This window comes from Diabrotica virgifera, chromosome 5, assembly GCF_917563875.1.
Source record: "Diabrotica virgifera virgifera chromosome 5, PGI_DIABVI_V3a".
Classification (NCBI taxonomy): Eukaryota; Metazoa; Arthropoda; class Insecta; order Coleoptera; family Chrysomelidae; genus Diabrotica; species Diabrotica virgifera.
In genome coordinates this window covers 205074964-205093607 of record NC_065447.1, presented here as the reverse complement: position 1 = coordinate 205093607, position 18644 = coordinate 205074964, and the positions used below count along the sequence as shown (strand labels likewise).

Genomic DNA, 18644 nt, shown 5'->3' with positions numbered 1-18644 from the left:
TTTTTTATACCGTTTATGAGTTTCTTACTCTCAAATTTGTTTAAAATGCCCATTTTCTTAGTAATAGACGAAAAAAGCGAAAATTTACCGTTTTTTGATCTTCATTTGTTTATAACTATGTATATCATCAAAATCGGCTGCAGGAAATATATAGGTTATTATTATAGATGTCCATATTACTCAAAAAATTTGGTTTCGGCCTGGAGGGAGTTGTGTCACCAACAGGCTATTTTTTTCCTTATTTCTCTGAACTATTTCATTATTTGACTAATTTGACTTGTCAGTTTTCCTACTTTGGGCTTTTACACTACAGTATCTTTTATTATTTTTTTAGATAACAAACGAAATTGTCAGACAAACTATGGATATGGGTGGATTCTACAGTTTGGAAAAACCAGGAGAATTCACAACTATTACAGACGTCCAGTTCGTCGGAGCCATGGGGCAACCTGGAGGAGGTAGAAACGACATACCTTCCAGACTAAAACGACAATTCTGTATTTTCAACTGTCCTCTCCCAAACGAAGTTTCGATCGACAAAATATTCGGTGTCATAGCGCAAGGACATTATAACGCAAAGCGAGGTTTTAGTCTTGAAGTTAGAAATTTGGTAAAAAAGTTAATACCGTTGACGAGAACATTGTGGAAAAATACCCGATCAAAACTGTTACCCACTCCTGCTAAGTTTCATTATGTGTTCTCTTTAAGAGATCTGTCAAGGATATGGCAAGGAATGGTAAATATACTATCAAGCTATTTATTGATGTATGGTTTGAAAATTTTATACAACCTGATAATTCATTTATTTCCGCTGTCACAGAATCGATGAGGATTGTAGCTATACCTGTGGTGTATATTATTTAGATCTTTTTAAAAAGAGTTCACATCTAGAATTACCGACCAATCTCATTACTATCACATCTGAATAAATTACTAGCCAAAATCATAAAAAACCGTTTAACAAAAAGCTCTACTTATGCAGGCTGGATTCAGAAAATATTTTAGCAACATAGACTACTTGCACATCACAAGAACACTAATATAGTATTTCAATTCATATGACGTTTGTGGATTTTAAAAAAAGCATTCAACTGCGTCGAATTATGGGCTTTGCTTGAATCTCTAGAAAACGCACGTACAGATTCAAAATACACTAATGTAATCAAAAATATATATGAACGTGCTACCATGCAAATAAGGCTGGACGAAAGCACAAAAACGAATCCCATAAAACTAGAACGGGGAGTGAGAAAAGGAGATATAATTTCTCCCAAACTAGTCACCCTTGTCCCAAAAATATTTTTAAGAAATTATAATGGAATAACAAGGAGAAAAAATATCAACGGATCATATAGAGTGATGAGCGCGCTAATAACCGGCAAAATAGCACAAAAGATGGAAAACGTATTAAGTTGTGAGATAAAATGAAATGAAACTAGTCGAGCTCGAAAATTTAGCGATATAATAGTAACCTTTTTATTTACATTATGTTGATTGTTTCCCAGTTTTTCACGTATCAGAGGAGTATGTCAACTAAAACTGTCACTGTGACAGTGGTATTTACCAAACACGTCCGATACGTCTAAAGGTGGGAAACAATCAATATGGTGTAAATTAATAGGTTAATATCGCTAAATTTCCCAGCTCGACTAGTTTTATTTCTTTTTATCTCAAAACTTAACACGTTTTCCATCTTTTATGCTATTTTGCTGGTTATTAGCGCGCTCCTCACTGTATATATAAATTCGGGTTCAAAACGTCCTCCGACGTTGTCCGATGCCTTGTTGCCAATATCTTCTATCATTGCAATTTTCATCTTCTAATCCTCGTACACTCATTGATCGTCTTACTCCTTGTATCCACGTCGTTCTTGGCCTTCCTCTTTTCCTGTTGTTTGTAGGTATCCATTTCATAATTTTCTTTGGTAGTCTCTCCTACCCCATTCTCTGAACATCCTCTGAACGACCGTTTCCTGTAAATTCATTCTTCGCATTAAACTTCCTCATTTCTAACCCGGTCCAATCTCGATGTTCTACTTGCTCTTCTTAGGGCGTCCATCTCAGTGGCTTCTATTTTTCTTTTTTGGTGTTTCTTTATTCTAAATGTTTCGGATCCGTATACCAATTTGCTCTTAATCACGGTGTTGTATATTCTCATTTTTCTTTGTTTCCCTATCTCGGTACTTCACAAAACTCCGTTCAATGATTTAATTATCGATCTTGCTTTATTTATTCTGCTCTTAATTTCTGCATCGTCCGTACCTTCCTTTGTTGAAATTAATTCCCAAATACTTATATTTATGACAGCTAGTTATTTTCTGATTATTATCCAATATCATATCAGTTGAATCCTCACCGAGGCATAAATATTGTGTTTTTTTCTACATTCATCTGCAGTCCCCATTTTTCGTATTCTTCCTTCAATTTGCGAGTCATATATTCCAAATCTTCTTTATCGTTTGCACATATTATCTGATCGTCTGCAAACTGAAGGGTGTACAGGCAGGTGTTGTCGTCGATTTGAATGCCCATTCCACTGCATTTTCTTTTCCAGAGTGTAAGGCCTTTGGCGACATAAATCTTAAACAGACTCGGTGATACGTAACATCCTTGTCGTAGACCTTTGTTGACTGTAAAACATTCTGTTATTTTGTTTCCTAATTTTACTGCACATGTCATGTTACTGTATAAATTTACCTGATAAATTTGCACTGATTTCATGTAAAAACGGATCATACTTAAACCATTTCAGATTGGCAAAAAATAAAAGATAATACTATCCAAGAAATAAATGAAACGTTATAACAATTAAATGAAGATTTCGCAGCGGTAGACTTAAAAATAAACTACAGTAAAACAAAAATAATCATCTAAAACCAGACAAATATAACAATACAAAATCATGCGATAGAAAATGTTAAACATTTTGTATACCTGGACCATGTCATCAAACTGAGAAAACCAAATCAAGGGAATTGAGACGCCACTGTATCGATAAACATTGTAAATTATTTGCTCCGCTATTTTCTCCGTATTTCGGATAGTAACGAGCTTTTTAATTTACAAAAGTGTTTTAGGGAAAAAGTTAATATTAAAACTTATCAGTGAGAGTGTTAGTGAACAAATAAACCATCGAATAAGGACGAAAAGATAACAAATTGTGGGAATATAAGGTGTTGTGACGTCGATTGGTAGAAATTACCCATCCGCAAGGTTGAATTGTGGGTAATTTTTGGCGCCGGTCGATAGGCAACACATTTTACACTAGACCTGTACAGTAATTTGCATACATATTCCAAAGGACTCATTTGCGAGTATATTTAGCACCAAATGATAGACAACATATTATACATTAGACACTAGGAATTCTGGCGCTGGGTGACTGATAATCCACAAAAACAACTAAACAACTAATCGATACCCAACAAAATAAAAAGTAAACAATCAGGTTTTTATCTACATAATTGTTGATAAATAAATTCACAAATTAATATAATCCTTAAAAATGGCCAGTGGTGGAGGTGGAGCAATTAAGAAGACGGGACCGGCAAGAGTGGAGTATGAAAGCAGCAGCGAAGAGAACGGGAATAAGAGAAGTAGGGATGGGTACGATGCGGAAGATTTATTCAGAAAAAGCAAGGTAACGAGGAGATCTCCGACTAAGAGTGATAACCAAAATGAACAGATGATACAAATGATGCAGACAATTATGTCAAAAAATGAAGATATGATGATTGAACTAAAAAACTTGCGCAGAGAGCAACAAGAAACCTTGGATTGCGTCAGACAGCTGGAGAAAAAGAATAAGGAGTTAGAAAAACGACTCAATGAAGCAAATGACAGAATAGAACGAATTGAGAAGGATAAAAGAAAAAAGAACATAATAATTAAAGGATTAACTCTCGATAGCAATGATAACAGGTCTACGAAACAAAAACTAGAACAGTTTATTGAAGCAAATCTGCAAATAAAGGTTAAACTGAGGGAAGGAAATAAAATTGGTGATAAATCATTTCTGGCAGAAATGGAAAATATGACGGATAAAATCTCGGTATTAAGGAACAAAAGTAAACTTAGAAACATAACAGGACAAGGAGTATATATAGAGTCTGACATGACAAAAATGGAAAGAGAGATACAGGCTATAATTAGGAAAATAGCGAAGGAGGAAAAAGATAAGGGTAATACAACAAAAATAGGGTATATGAAGCTAAATATTAATGGAAAAGATATGAAATGGGATAAGGATAATGGTAAACTGACAGAGAGCACACAGAACAGCCAGAGAGGACTCCCAAAAAACTAAAAAGGAATGCAGAAACGACTACAAAAAGTATAACGACTAAAGCAACGGACAAGTACATGAGATTGGAAAATGATAATACGAAGTATAAACAAGATAACGAGGCAAAACAAAACCATAAGTCAGAAAAGCCAAGAGATCAAAAGTCTGACTACGTAGAGAATGATGAAAAAGGTAAAGAAATGGGTGAAGAAAAAAGAAGAGTGGAAAAAGGGAAAAAAGAGAAAATAAGAATGGCAACATGGAATGTACGCGGCACCTATGAGGAAGGAGCCATGAAGGAATTAGTAAAAGAAGTAGGGAGATATAAATTGGATATTGTAGCGGTACAAGAAACAAAACAATTGAGGTCAGAAATATCGGAATTAGAAAATGTGGTTTTTTTCAAAAGTGGAGGAGCAGATAGGATGTTGGGAACAGGTTTTATTATAAGAAAAGGTCTAAAAGAAAAGATTATGAGTTTTAATCCCATATCGGAGGGGATGTGTTATATACGAATAAAAGGGAAAAAAAGAAATATAAGCATTTTAAATGTACACGCCCCTACCGAAGAAAAAGATGAAGAGATAAAAGACATATATTATGAAAAAATGGAGATGGAATATGAAAAGATACCGAAACATGACGTCAAAATTATAATGGGAGATGTAAATGCAAAAGTGGGGAAAGAGGCAATCTACAGAAATACAGTAGGAAAGCATAGCAAACACGACGAGTCAAATGACAACGGACAGAGACTGATAAGTTTTGCAATGGAAAAAAATATGGTGGTAAGAAGTACACAGCTACAGCGGAAAGAGATACATAAGGGTACGTGGACATCTCCGGACGGAAAAACCGTTAACCAAATTGATCATGTAATGATAGAAAAACGACACGCGGAATTTATTACAAATGTCAGAAGTATGAGAGGAGCAGACTGCAGTTCAGACCATTTTTTAGTAAAAATTGAATGTAAAAGTAAAGCAGAAGAAAAAATAGTTGTAAAAAAGGATGCAAAAAGAACAAAATCATACGAAGTAGCTGAACTGAAAAAAGAAACAACCAAGGTACCTTAAGATAGCATGGCCACATGAGCAAAACCCAATTTAACCTATGCCATAATTTTTCACACATTTTTCACTAATTTATTACCACCCTAATAATTTTTCACTCCTTAACCCCACTTCAGGAGAGATGTCACGCTAGCTTAACATTCAAGCTAGCAAAATTCTCGATAAAACGGCATTGCATGAGCGGAATCCAATTTAACCTATGCAATAATTTTTCACCCATGTTAAACTAATTTACTACCACCCTAATAATTTTTCACCGCTTAACCCCGCTTCTGGAGAGATGTCACGCTAGCTTAACATTCAAGCTAGCAAAATTCTCGATAAAACGGCATTGCATAAGCGGAATCAAATTTAACCTATGCAATAATTTTTCACCCATGTTAAACTAATTTATTACCACCCTAATAATTTTTCACCCCTTAACCTCGCTTCAGGAGAGATGTCACGCTAGCTTAATATTCAAGCTAGCAAAATTCTCGAAAAAACGGCATTGCATGAGCGGAATTAAATTTAACCTATGCAATAATTTTTCACCCATGCTAAACTAATTTATTACCACCCTAATAATTTTTCACCCCTTAACCCCGCTTCAGGAGACATGTCACGCTAGCTTAACATTCAAGCTAGCAAAATTCTCGATAAAACGGCATTGCATGAGCGGAATCAAATTTAACTTATGCAATAATTTTTCACCCATGTTAAACTAATTTATTACCACCCTAATAATTTTTCACCCCTTAACCCCGCTTCAGGAGAGATGTCACGCTAGCTTAATATTCAAGCTAGCAAAATTCTCGAAAAAACGGCATTGCATGAGCGGAATCAAATTTAACCTATGCAATAATTTTTCACCCATAGTAAACTAATTTATTACCACCCTAATAATTTTTCACCCCTTAACCCCGCTTCAGGAGGGATGTCACGCTAGCTTAATATTCAAGCTAAAAAAATTCTCGAAAAAACGGCATTGCATGAGCGGAATCAAATTTAACTTATGCAGTAATTTTTCAGCCATGCTAAACTAATTTTTTACCACCCTAATAATTTTTCACCCCTTAACCACGCTTCAGGAGACATGTCACGCTGGCTTAACATTCAAGCTAGCAAAATTCTCGATAAAACGGCATTGCATGAGCGGAATCAAATTTAACCTATGCAATAATTTTTCACCCATGTTAAACTAATTTATTACCACCCTAATAATTTGTCACCCCTTAACCCCGCTTCAGGAGAGATGTCACGCTAGCTTAATATTCAAGCTAGCAAAATTCTCGATAAAACGGCATTGCATGAGCGGAATCAAATTTAACCTATGCAATAATTTTTCACACATGTTAAACTAATTTATTACCACCCTAATAATTTTTCATCCCTTAACCCCGCTTCAGGAGGGATGTCACGCTAGCTTAATATTCAAGCTAGCAAAATTCTCGATAAAACGGCATTGCATGAGCGGAATCCAATTTAACCTATGCAATAATTTTTCACCCATGGTAAACTAATTTATTACCACTCTAATAATTTTTCACCCCCTAACCCCACTTCAGGAGAGATGTCAGGCTAGCTTAAGATTCAAGCTAGCAAAATTCGCGATAAAACGGCATTGCATGAGAGGAATCCAATTTAACCTATGCAATAATTTTTCACCCATGTTAAACTAATTTATTACCACCCTAATAATTTTTCACCCCTTAACCTCGCTTCAGGAGAGATGTCACGCTAGCTTAATATTCAAGCTAGCAAAATTCTCGAAAAAACGGCATTGCATGAGCGGAATTAAATTTAACCTATGCAATAATTTTTCACCCATGCTAAACTAATTTATTACCACCCTAATAATTTTTCACCCCTTAACCCCGCTTCAGGAGACATGTCACGCTAGCTTAACATTCAAGCTAGCAAAATTCTCGATAAAACGGCATTGCATGAGCGGAATCAAATTTAACTTATGCAATAATTTTTCACCCATGTTAAACTAATTTATTACCACCCTAATAATTTTTCACCCCTTAACCCCGCTTCAGGAGAGATGTCACGCTAGCTTAATATTCAAGCTAGCAAAATTCTCGAAAAAACGGCATTGCATGAGCGGAATCAAATTTAACCTATGCAATAATTTTTCACCCATAGTAAACTAATTTATTACCACCCTAATAATTTTTCACCCCTTAACCCCGCTTCAGGAGGGATGTCACGCTAGCTTTTTTTTTTTTTTTTTTTTTTTTTTTTTTGAAAAATGGCTTTGGCAGAGCCAATTAGCCAGACTTGTTTGTGATTGATTGCAGATTCATAGTCATAAATTTCTTATAAACATAAGTACATTCTACAATATTATTTTTATAGATACATTGGTACATTGAACGCTAGCTTAATATTCAAGCTAAAAAAATTCTCGAAAAAACGGCATTGCATGAGCGGAATCAAATTTAACTTATGCAGTAATTTTTCAGCCATGCTAAACTAATTTTTTACCACCCTAATAATTTTTCACCCCTTAACCACGCTTCAGGAGACATGTCACGCTGGCTTAACATTCAAGCTAGCAAAATTCTCGATAAAACGGCATTGCATGAGGGGAATCAAATTTAACCTATGCAATAATTTTTCACCCATGTTAAACTAATTTATTACCACCCTAATAATTTGTCACCCCTTAACCCCGCTTCAGGAGAGATGTCACGCTAGCTTAATATTCAAGCTAGCAAAATTCTCGATAAAACGGCATTGCATGAGCGGAATCAAATTTAACCTATGCAATAATTTTTCACACATGTTAAACTAATTTATTACCACCCTAATAATTTTTCATCCCTTAACCCCGCTTCAGGAGGGATGTCACGCTAGCTTAATATTCAAGCTAGCAAAATTCTCGATAAAACGGCATTGCATGAGCGGAATCCAATTTAACCTATGCAATAATTTTTCACCCATGGTAAACTAATTTATTACCACTCTAATAATTTTTCACCCCCTAACCCCACTTCAGGAGAGATGTCAGGCTAGCTTAAGATTCGAGCTAGCAAAATTCGCGATAAAACGGCATTGCATGAGCGGAATCCAATTTAACCTATGCAATAATTTTTCACCCATGTTAAACTAATTTTATACCACCCTAATAATTTTTCACCCCTTAACACCGCTTCAGGAGAGATGTCACGCTAGCTTAATATTCAAGCCAGCAAAATTCTAGATAAAACGGCATTGTATGAGCGAAATCCAATTTAACCTATGCAATTTTTTCACCCCTTAACCCCGCTTCAGGAGAGATGTCACGCTAGCTTAATATTCAAGCTAGCAAAATTCTCGATAAAACGGCATTGCATGAGCGGAATCCAATTTAACCTATGCAATAATTTTTCACCCATGTTAAACTAATTTATTACCACCCTAATAATTTTTCACCCCTTAACCCCACTTCAGGAGAGATGTCACGCTAGCTTAATATTCAAGCTAGCTTTGCGGCTTCTAATAGTACTGATCATTGCCTTTCCAACGCATGTCTAATTTTGAAAATCGGTTATACCATTTAAAAGTTACCGAGCTCAGACATATGACTCAATTTCTAATTAAAAAAGGGAAAATGTTTGTGGATATGTACAGTTGAGACCACGAGTCTTTATCCATGTGTCATTAATACCTGGCGAGATAAAACACATATTTGATAACTCAAATTTTAACCCGTAATAGGAGCAGTAGCTACTTACTGTCACTTGCTCTTGCGTTTAGTAAATTTCAATTTCCGATTTATCATCAACTTATTTCATAGGCTTTAAATGATGACGCACGGGTAAAGACTCGTGGACTTAACTGTATGTATCTATGTATGTATGTATGTATGTGTGTGGATAAGTTAAACCGCTCTGAATTTTTTTTCTGTGTTTGAAGAGGGGGTTAGGGCCGATTCAGAACCGGTGTAGTTTGTGATTTTTGACCACCCATAAGCCAGTTATAGGACTTGGTAGGTACAAAACGGTATGTTTTTTGGGGGTATATATCTTCGGTTCAAGAATATACAGGAGAACCGCAAATACACCAAATCAATAGTGTTGATTTAAGCTTTAAAATGGTGTGTAAGCCGTCAGGATCAGACATACACGCGGCTCAGTATTATAGCCGAAAAACTGAAAAACTAAACTTTGAAAATTTTGGAATTTTAAGTTCTTTTTTTTAAGTTACAGGCTTTATAAGTATGACCAAATCTATTATCTATGGAAAAAAACGGGTTTCAAGCTCAATAATTCCTGTAATCAGTTAGCATACTTGACCTTAGATGCATCAGATACTACTTGTCAATACGTTTCAAACTCATGTTTAGTGATCAAAATCGGTTAAACCGTTTAGAAGTTATTGAGCTACAGAAGTATAATCCAGTTAACGATTATTCTCGAAATGGTTTATGTAGTTGTAGTGATTACGACGCTAAATTTTATCTGGCAACGGGCAATCAGAGTTTATTTTGCCAGCCATCCCAATATTTTTTTTCAATCTATTTCGAATAGAAAAGAATTGAGTGTACATTCGATGGACACTAGGTCATTTGGGAGGTAATGCGACAAGGTAGACCATTTATAAAGCTTAACGTGTAATCGTGAAACATTGCATTCAACTTCATACATTTAATTTATAAATAACTTTAAAAAAACTCCCAATACAAGAATAAACGATAAACGCCGTAAAAATGAGTGGCGCATACAATATTCCAGCTACAAAAGATCTGATATGAATATTACGTGGCGCGACAATGTATTTTCATTTCGATGCAAAACAAAATTCTAGTTTTATTTTAAAAGATTCTTCCATAATATTTGCTAAATTTGAAGTAAACGCGCCACAATAGAGTTTCAAAATTCACACTGTATCAAAGTTAGTCTTTTGTGACGCGTTTTACTTCAAATTGAGCAAATATTATGGAAAAATCTTTTAAAATAAAACTAGAATTTTGTTTTGCATTAAAATGAAAATACATTGTCGCGCCACGTAATATTCATATCAGATCTTTTGTAGCTGGAATATTGTATGCGCCACTCATTTTTACGGCGTTTAGCGGTTTTTTATTCTTGTAATTATTATTGTTATATGACTCAATTGTCATCTCTCAATATTTTTTAAAAGATCAGTCTAAAAAACTGATTTTTAGATTTTATCATTAATAATGAATAAAACACGAATAGGTATAATATATCTACGTTATGTCAATTGACAGTGAACTGTGATATATAATGGTCCAAGAGCTGTGAGACATTTTTGAGTAGGTATTTTAGGCAACCTGAAAATTTTTCAGGTGACTCTTCCATGATAGCCTAATACAAAAATGCCGGTCTGGCTGGAGGGCAGCGGTTATTTTCCCCAAAAATCCCCCCCAAAGTTAAACAAAAGGGTAAAAGTTGTTATTACAAAAAATATCGTTGACGTGACTTAAAGTAAATTTAAATATTCAAATATAAAGAAAATAAACAGGCCAGGCGATTTGAGGGCTATTTTAACTCTGCAAGATACTTGCATGGGCGCCCCAGGATTATTTTCAGGGGATGCATCTGAACTTCAGAAGATTTCATCTGAATCTGTACATACTAATAACGAGTATAAAATACACAACTATACATGCATAACTATGTACATTCCTTCCGGACAGGGAGGTGCAATTGTTATTTTAACGGGGTATTTTTTCATATTAAACATAAACATTCTAAAAAAGACAGTTTTTTTGGTGAAATTTTTCAACTGCCAGGTGATCAAACAAATTACGCGTGCATATAAATAAAAAGCGCTATAGGTAAGCAGCAGTGTGAGAAAGAGCGTATACCGATAGCTGTTTGCGTCCTCTGTTGTAGCTGAGCGAGTCCGTTCGATCGAGAAAAATCACGTGACCTGGCGATATCCATGTTGTTGTTCCTCAAAACGTTAGAGTATTTATTATAATATATTATAGTTTTTTAAGTAACTTTTTCTTAATTAAAGAAAAATAATACGTACTATACAATAGATTTTGCAAGTATGATAGAAAAAGACAAATTTATTATTATAAATATACAGGTAGAAAAGTATAAAACTATAAACTAAATTAATTCTGTGTCCGAATCTTGTACTTCTTCTTCAAACTCCTCAGCTGAGCTTAAATATTCATTCTCTTCTTCCTCGTCAGACACCCCTCGAGACTCAGATTCCTCTTCTACATGATCTGTAAATAGTTGTAATATGTACCTATTTAGAATTAATTAACAATTAATTAGTAATTAACTAGTAGAGTTGCTACATATTCTCCGTCCTTTTATACGGAGTCAAAGCCTGGACAATCACGGGCGCATCTGAAGAAAGACTTGCCGTTGTTGAGATGTGGAGTTATCGAATAATGTATCGATGTTGAAAAATACTCTACACTATGAAGGAAAGAAACATGAGCTACTTTGGTCATACCTACACTAAGAAATAAAAAACGTGATGTGATTGGTTATATAAGGAAAAGTATTAAGCATTGGTAATTTTTATGAATATTTATTTTAGCTCATTTTTCTTTCCTTCATAGTGTTGAGTATTTCTTTTGCCTTTTTCATCTTTCTTAATGTTTTCTTGTTTTTTAAGTGTTGTGTCCATGATATTTTTTACATTATTCGATAACACCGCATCTCAACAATGGTAAGTCTTTCTTCAGATGCGCCCGTGATTGTCCTTCTCAATTAATTAATCACTGATTAATTTTTAATTAATTCTAAATACATATTACAACTATTTACAGATCATGTAGAAGAGGAATCTGAGTCTCGAGGGGAGTCTGATGAAGAAGAACAGAATGAACATTTAACCTCAGATGAGGAGTTTAAAGAAGAAGTACAAGATAAACACCAATAAACGTTTCATTCTTATGATATTCTAAAAACCACTTAGGATATTCTTAGCAAAATTCTGGCGACTCTTGTTTTAAAATCTTAATATAATATTAATATAATATTATTATATACAGGATGAGTCATGAGGAACTGTACATACTCCTACCTCGTATAGAGGCCCCTATGGGGTATAACAAATGACCATTAAAAAGTGTCTGCTCTCATTGTTTAATAATATACAGGGCGAGTTTTGCATTTTGACAGAAATTTGTATTCGTCATAATTTTTGAACGGTCAGATCGATGTGTCGCTTATTTTGGTCAATCGTTACACTATTACCACCTAATCAACTGATTTATTCAAACTAGAAAAAAATCAGGTCCGGCTTTAAAAAATTAGTTCGTTTGGGTCTTAGAAAAAATTTCACCCTGTATAGGCTTTTTGAAAACTCTAATATGAGTTTTTTTGTAAAAAAAAAAAAAAACAAAATATTTTTAACAAAATATTAAAAGAAAAAAGAATCCCAAACAACTGGAAGGAATCCGTAACCATTATCTTACACAAGAAAGGGGACAAAGCAGATATAAAAAACTACCGTCCTATAACACTCCTCAATGTAATGTATAAACTCCTAACAAAAATTTTAACCAACAGATTGACGACAAAATTCGACGGATACCAATCGAAAGAGCAAGCTGGTTTTAGAAAGGGATTTAGCACAAGTGATCATTTATTAAGTATGAAAATCCTTATAGAACGAGCAAATGAATACAACATCCCTCTATATGTAGCGTTCATAGATTTCGAAAAGGCTTTTGACAGTGTCGAACATTGGGCAGTGAAAAGTTCTTTGATTAACAGCAGAATTGACCACAGATATACAGACCTAATAGCCAATATATATAAAGATGCCACAACAACAATTAAAATATACGAAGGAACACAATCAATTCAAATAAATAGAGGCGTAAGACAGGGTGACACAATATCACCGAAACTTTTCAATCAGGTTCTGGAAGATATCTTTAAAAGATTAGAATGGGAAGAAAAAGGTATAAAAATTTGTGGACAACGCTTGAACCATCTAAGGTACGCCGATGACATCGTATTGATAACCGATAAAAAAGAAGAATTGTTTGAAATGATGAAAGAACTGGACATAGAAGCCGGAAAGATAGGCCTTAATATGAATTACAGCAAGACCAAAATCATAACAAATACAGATGAGGACATCACAATGAGGATCGGACAAGATGAAATAGAACAAGTTCATGATTATATATATCTGGGTCAAATTATAAAACTTAACAAGGAAAACCAAACAGCAGAGATCAAAAGACGAGTTAGACTGGCATGGGCGGCATTTGGAAAACTAAGCTACATCCTTAAAAACAAAAGATATCCACAACATCTTAAGACCAAGGTATACAATCAATGCGTACTCCCTGTTCTCACTTACGGTTCCCAAACGTGGACGTTTACAAAAGCAAACATGGACAAGATCATAAAGACGCAAAGAGCAATGGAAAGGCAAATGTTGCACATAAAACTATTGGATAAAAAGAGAAACGAGTGGATAAGAGAGAAAACCAAAGTTAGGGATGTTAGACAAGAAGTTGCAAAGTTGAAATGGAGATTTGCCGGACACACTATAAGACAAAAGGAAGACCGATGGAACAAAATTCTCATAAATTGGAGACCGTGGCAATATAAACGAAGCAGAGGAAGACCACAAATGAGATGGGCAGATGATGTCAAGAAGCACGTGGGCTCTAGGTGGATAACTGTAGCGACTGACAGAGAAGAATGGAAAAGGATTGGGGAGGCCTATGTCCAAAGATGGACCGAAGAAGGCTAATTAGAATATGAGTTTTACAAATTAGACAAATAGGCAATTAAAATGGCATATTTATTTTTTCCCCACACGATTACATAAATTTTTATAAAAAAATCAAATTTGACTATGAATTAAAAATTTGGCAAAGTGAACCATAGATTTAAAAAAATTAACTTTTATTACAAAAATTAATTTTTTTTAAACAAATATTTAATTTATGTTACCACCCAATCAACTGATTATTCAAACTAGAAAAAAATCCGGTCCGGCTTTAAAAAATTAGTTCGTTTGGGTCTTAGAAAAAATTTACAAATTAGACAATTAGGCAATTAAAATGGCATATTTATTTTTTCCCCACACGATTACTTAATTTTTTATTAAAAAATCAAATTCGTCAACATCGCAATTTTACCATAAAAATTAAAAAAAATTAAACAACGTTTTTCTTAAAATTAAAAGTTTTACCATTTTTCTTTCTATAACACGTCTAGATTTAAAACTCCCCATAACACTTCTCTTTGGACTGTATAGTTTAACAAAGACGTGATCAAATAGATAAATTTTAAATTTTTTCACTTAATGTTTGCGATTTAACTTTGCAATTCATGAATCTGCACCTTTTATTTTTAAAAATTCATAACTTTTACGAGAAGAAGACTAAAAGTCTATAACAATTTTCATAATCTTCACAATGGTAAGAGATATGTGCTGTAAAATTTTTAGAAAAAAAAATATTAAAATGGAACAAAGTTGTAGCGAATTAACCGTGATATATTTTTTTCATTTTTGGGTTAAAATTCCGATTTTCACAAATTTGATTTTTTAATAAAAAATTAAGTAATCGTGTGGGGAAAAAATAAATATGCCATTTTAATTGCTTATTTGTCTAATTTGTAAAATTCATATTAGAGTTTTTAAAAAGCGTATACAGGGTGAAATTTTTTCTAAGATCAAAACGAACTAACTTTTTAAATCCGGGCCTGATTTTGTTCCAGTTTGAATAAATCAGTTGATGAGATGGTAATAGTGTAACGATTGACCAAAATAAGAGACACATCGATCTGACCGTTCAAAAATTATGACGAATACAAATTTCTGTCAAAATGCGAAACTCGCCCTGTATATTATTAAACAATGAAAGCAGACACTTTTTATTGGGTCATTTGTTATTCCTCATAGGAGCCTCTATACGAGGTAGGAGCATGTACAGTTCCTCATGACTAGGGAGCGGATTTATATTCGATCAATTTTGTTGAAATGTGCGCATATATATGCGGTAAAAAATAACGAAATATGTGCAAGATATGCACAAAAATTCAAAAAAATGCGCATTTCAAGAAACCACAAGTTTTCTGTTCTATTCTATTCTAGGGGGTTCTTTTATAGGGGGGGGTGGGAATCTTATTTATTATCTTTCAAATAAAATAATTTTTTTATATATGCAATTTATTCACAGTTTTTACAAAAACTGCTACCAATAGTTACCTATTTAAAATAAAACAACAATATCACCATAAATTATCTTCGATTATAATTCATTACAATTTGTTTTTCCAAATTCTTTACGAGGAAACATATTCTTTGATCAGATAAAATATTTTTATAACTTGAAAAACTACTTTCAACATCAATAGAAGTAATTGGGGCGTATTTAAAATAACTTGTTAATTTCCGTTAGAAATTCGTAAAACTATGGTGTAAATTCTCTTAACAATAGAGGATTTAAAAGAATTACCAGAATAATTATAGGTACCTACTAAGGCCCGGTACTTTGTGTCTCCGTTAACAGCCGGTTAGTTAACCGGGGTTTAATCGGGACAGAAATATATGCATAACATAGACATAAACGCAATTATACTTATTATTATATTCATAAATAATTATAATAATAATTATAATTGCTTTTATTACAACCCAAGAGGCCCTATGAGGTACTTTTCTGTCCCGATTAAACCCCGGTTAGCTAACCGAGGTTTAACCGGGACATAAAGTATATACCGGCCCTAAATATAATAAAAGTAAATAAAATTCGGATTTCCGGGTAAACCATCCTTCATCACTACAACCTAAAATCATTTTATAACGGCGTACGATAAGCACTAATAAGTACTTTGTGTAAAGATCGGGTATTTTCTAAGAAAAAATGAAAGGCAGTGAATGAGCCGTCTCTCTTCAGGTAGTTCTCGAATTAATATATAATATATATGAAGGGCTTAATGTGAAACCATGACAAGCCTCAAAAAGGTAAAAATGAGATATTTGACTTTGAATGTTAAAAATAATATTAAAAAATCCAGTAACAACTTTTATTGTTTTAGTTTAGATATTTCGATGCATCATGCCCTATGAGATCATAGTTGACAACAATATTAATAAAATTACTTGAAACTCAAGAAAAAACAGCATTTATTTAAAATAAATGTGGCATGTTACATTATTCCATTAATAATAAATACCCAAATTTTTGATATATGTAGATTCATAATTTTCTATTATTGACTGAGTTCGTGGTGGTTTCAACCCTATACGTGTTAAACAGTGTTTATTTCTTTGTCTCCATCAACTTGTTGGAATTTTTGACGGGTGTGTTTGGTTTTGTCCTTTTTATTGACGGACCTTGTTCATTATCCTACAACCAAATGCAATAATATAACAAGCCACGTCATAAGCCACTACATTAATCTTGAATGGTAATAATGTGACAGGCCACATTTAGGAAAAAATTACATATCGCTGTATTTTCATTACTTGAGTCACTTCTAGATTGTACATAGTCAGGGTTACGGTCACTGTCATCGAATGTCAAGTCAAATTTACTATTTTTCTTGCTAGAATCATCAGAACTCAATAATTATCCGAATTGCTTCCGCCCATGTTCGCCATTTTGATGTGGCTTGTCATGTCGAGTAGATACTAGAGACAAACTAGACCTATGCAATAGTGTGACCATAGATTTATCGGGCCATCTATTAACGAAGGGCTGAGATAATTTGTTAGTGGCTTGTTATACTATTACTTTAACCAAGAATAACACTAACTTGTTTTGAAATCATGTGTGGCTTGTCATTGTTTCACATTAAGCCCTTCATATATACATACGACAGCCTGTGTGGGGAAATATTTTGTGTTGAATTAAAAAATTTTAAATTTTTTTTGGACTTAAATGTTTTTAAATAGGCTCAAAATTTGCATGTTTTTTTAAAAATATGCATGTTTCTTTAAAAATATGCAAAATTTAGTAAAGTTCTCAAATATGCGAAATATGCATGCAATATGCATTTAGCATAAAATCCGCTCCCTACTCATGACTCACCCTGTATAGGGTGGAAGGCACTTACGGAACAAAATTATTTCTGTCCTTGTTTTAAACAATTTTAAAAAGCGCCAAGACCCGTCCATTTTTAAATATAAATATACGCTTTTTAAACCTAAATTTGATTGTACAGGGTGATTCACGCAAGTCTAGCATAGTCCATAAGCTTTATTTTTAATGAAACACCCTATATATTTTTATATTTTTAAAAGTTGCTTATCAACCTGATTTCACCGAACTACATCATGTATGGTATATTATGAATAATACAGGGTGAAATTTTGAAATTATAATGTGTGGAAACCACTTATGGAAAAAAACTATTTGTGTCCTTATTTTAAAAAATTATACCAAATTGTTCTATATGGTCCATATATTGTTCATTTTGAGCGTCCGGTTTGGGGGGGCGGGGAGAGATGGGAGAGATGGGGAGAAGTCGGTAAATTAGTAGTTTTTTACGTTTTTCGTCAATATTTCTAAATCTATGATTTAGGATAAACAATGTTCTATACAAAAATGTTCTACATAAAATTTAACAAAATTTCATAAAAAAAGGTCCTATACATAATTGTTATAAAATCAACGGTTCCGGAGTTACGGAGGGTGAAAAGTGGAGGTGATGATGATTTTGGGTGGTGAGGATGACGTTTTTCAAGGGCTTATCACTAACATACCATCGGCCACTAAAATAGCAAATTTTATTTACAAAACACAATGCTGTTAAAGACAATCTCTTTCATCAGTAATAATACCTATTATAAACAATTCCGCTCACGAGGTGCCATTTTTTGGAATTCTGCTGGCTTGAATATTAATCTAGGGGAACATCTCCCCTGGAGTGGGGTTAAGAGGTGAAAAATTATTAGGGTGGTAATAAATTAGTTTAACATGGGTGAAAAATTATTGCATAGGTTAAATTGGATTCCGCTCATACAATGCCGTTTTATTATTAAGCTTTAAGCCGAATATTAAGCTAGCCTGACATCTCTCCTGAAGTGGGGTTAAGGGGTGAAAAATTATTAGGGTGGTAATAAATTAGTTTAACATGGGTGAAAAATTATTGCATATGTTAAGTTGAATTCCGCTCATGCAATGCCGTTTTATCGAGAATGTTGCTAGCTTGAATATTAAGCTAGCCTGACATCTCTCCTGAAGCGGGGTTAAGGGGTGAAAAATTATTAGGGTGGTAATAAATTAGTTTAACATGGGTGAAAAATTATTGCATAGGTTAAATTGGATTTTGCTCATGCAATGCCGTTTTATCGAGAATTTTGCTAACTTGAATATTAAGCTAGCGTGACATCTCTCCTGAA

The 18644-nt window shown here is 33.7% G+C and overlaps 1 protein-coding gene across 1 annotated transcript in view; it reads left to right on the top strand.

Moving 5' to 3' along the window:
- LOC126885269 (dynein axonemal heavy chain 5) overlaps positions 1-18644 on the top strand; it is a 356025-nt gene that overhangs the window by 199562 nt on the left and 137819 nt on the right. Inside the window, exon 36 of the mRNA XM_050651757.1 lies at positions 335-736. Coding sequence (XP_050507714.1) covers positions 335-736 — 402 coding nt within the window. The remainder of the gene's footprint in view (positions 1-334; positions 737-18644) is intronic.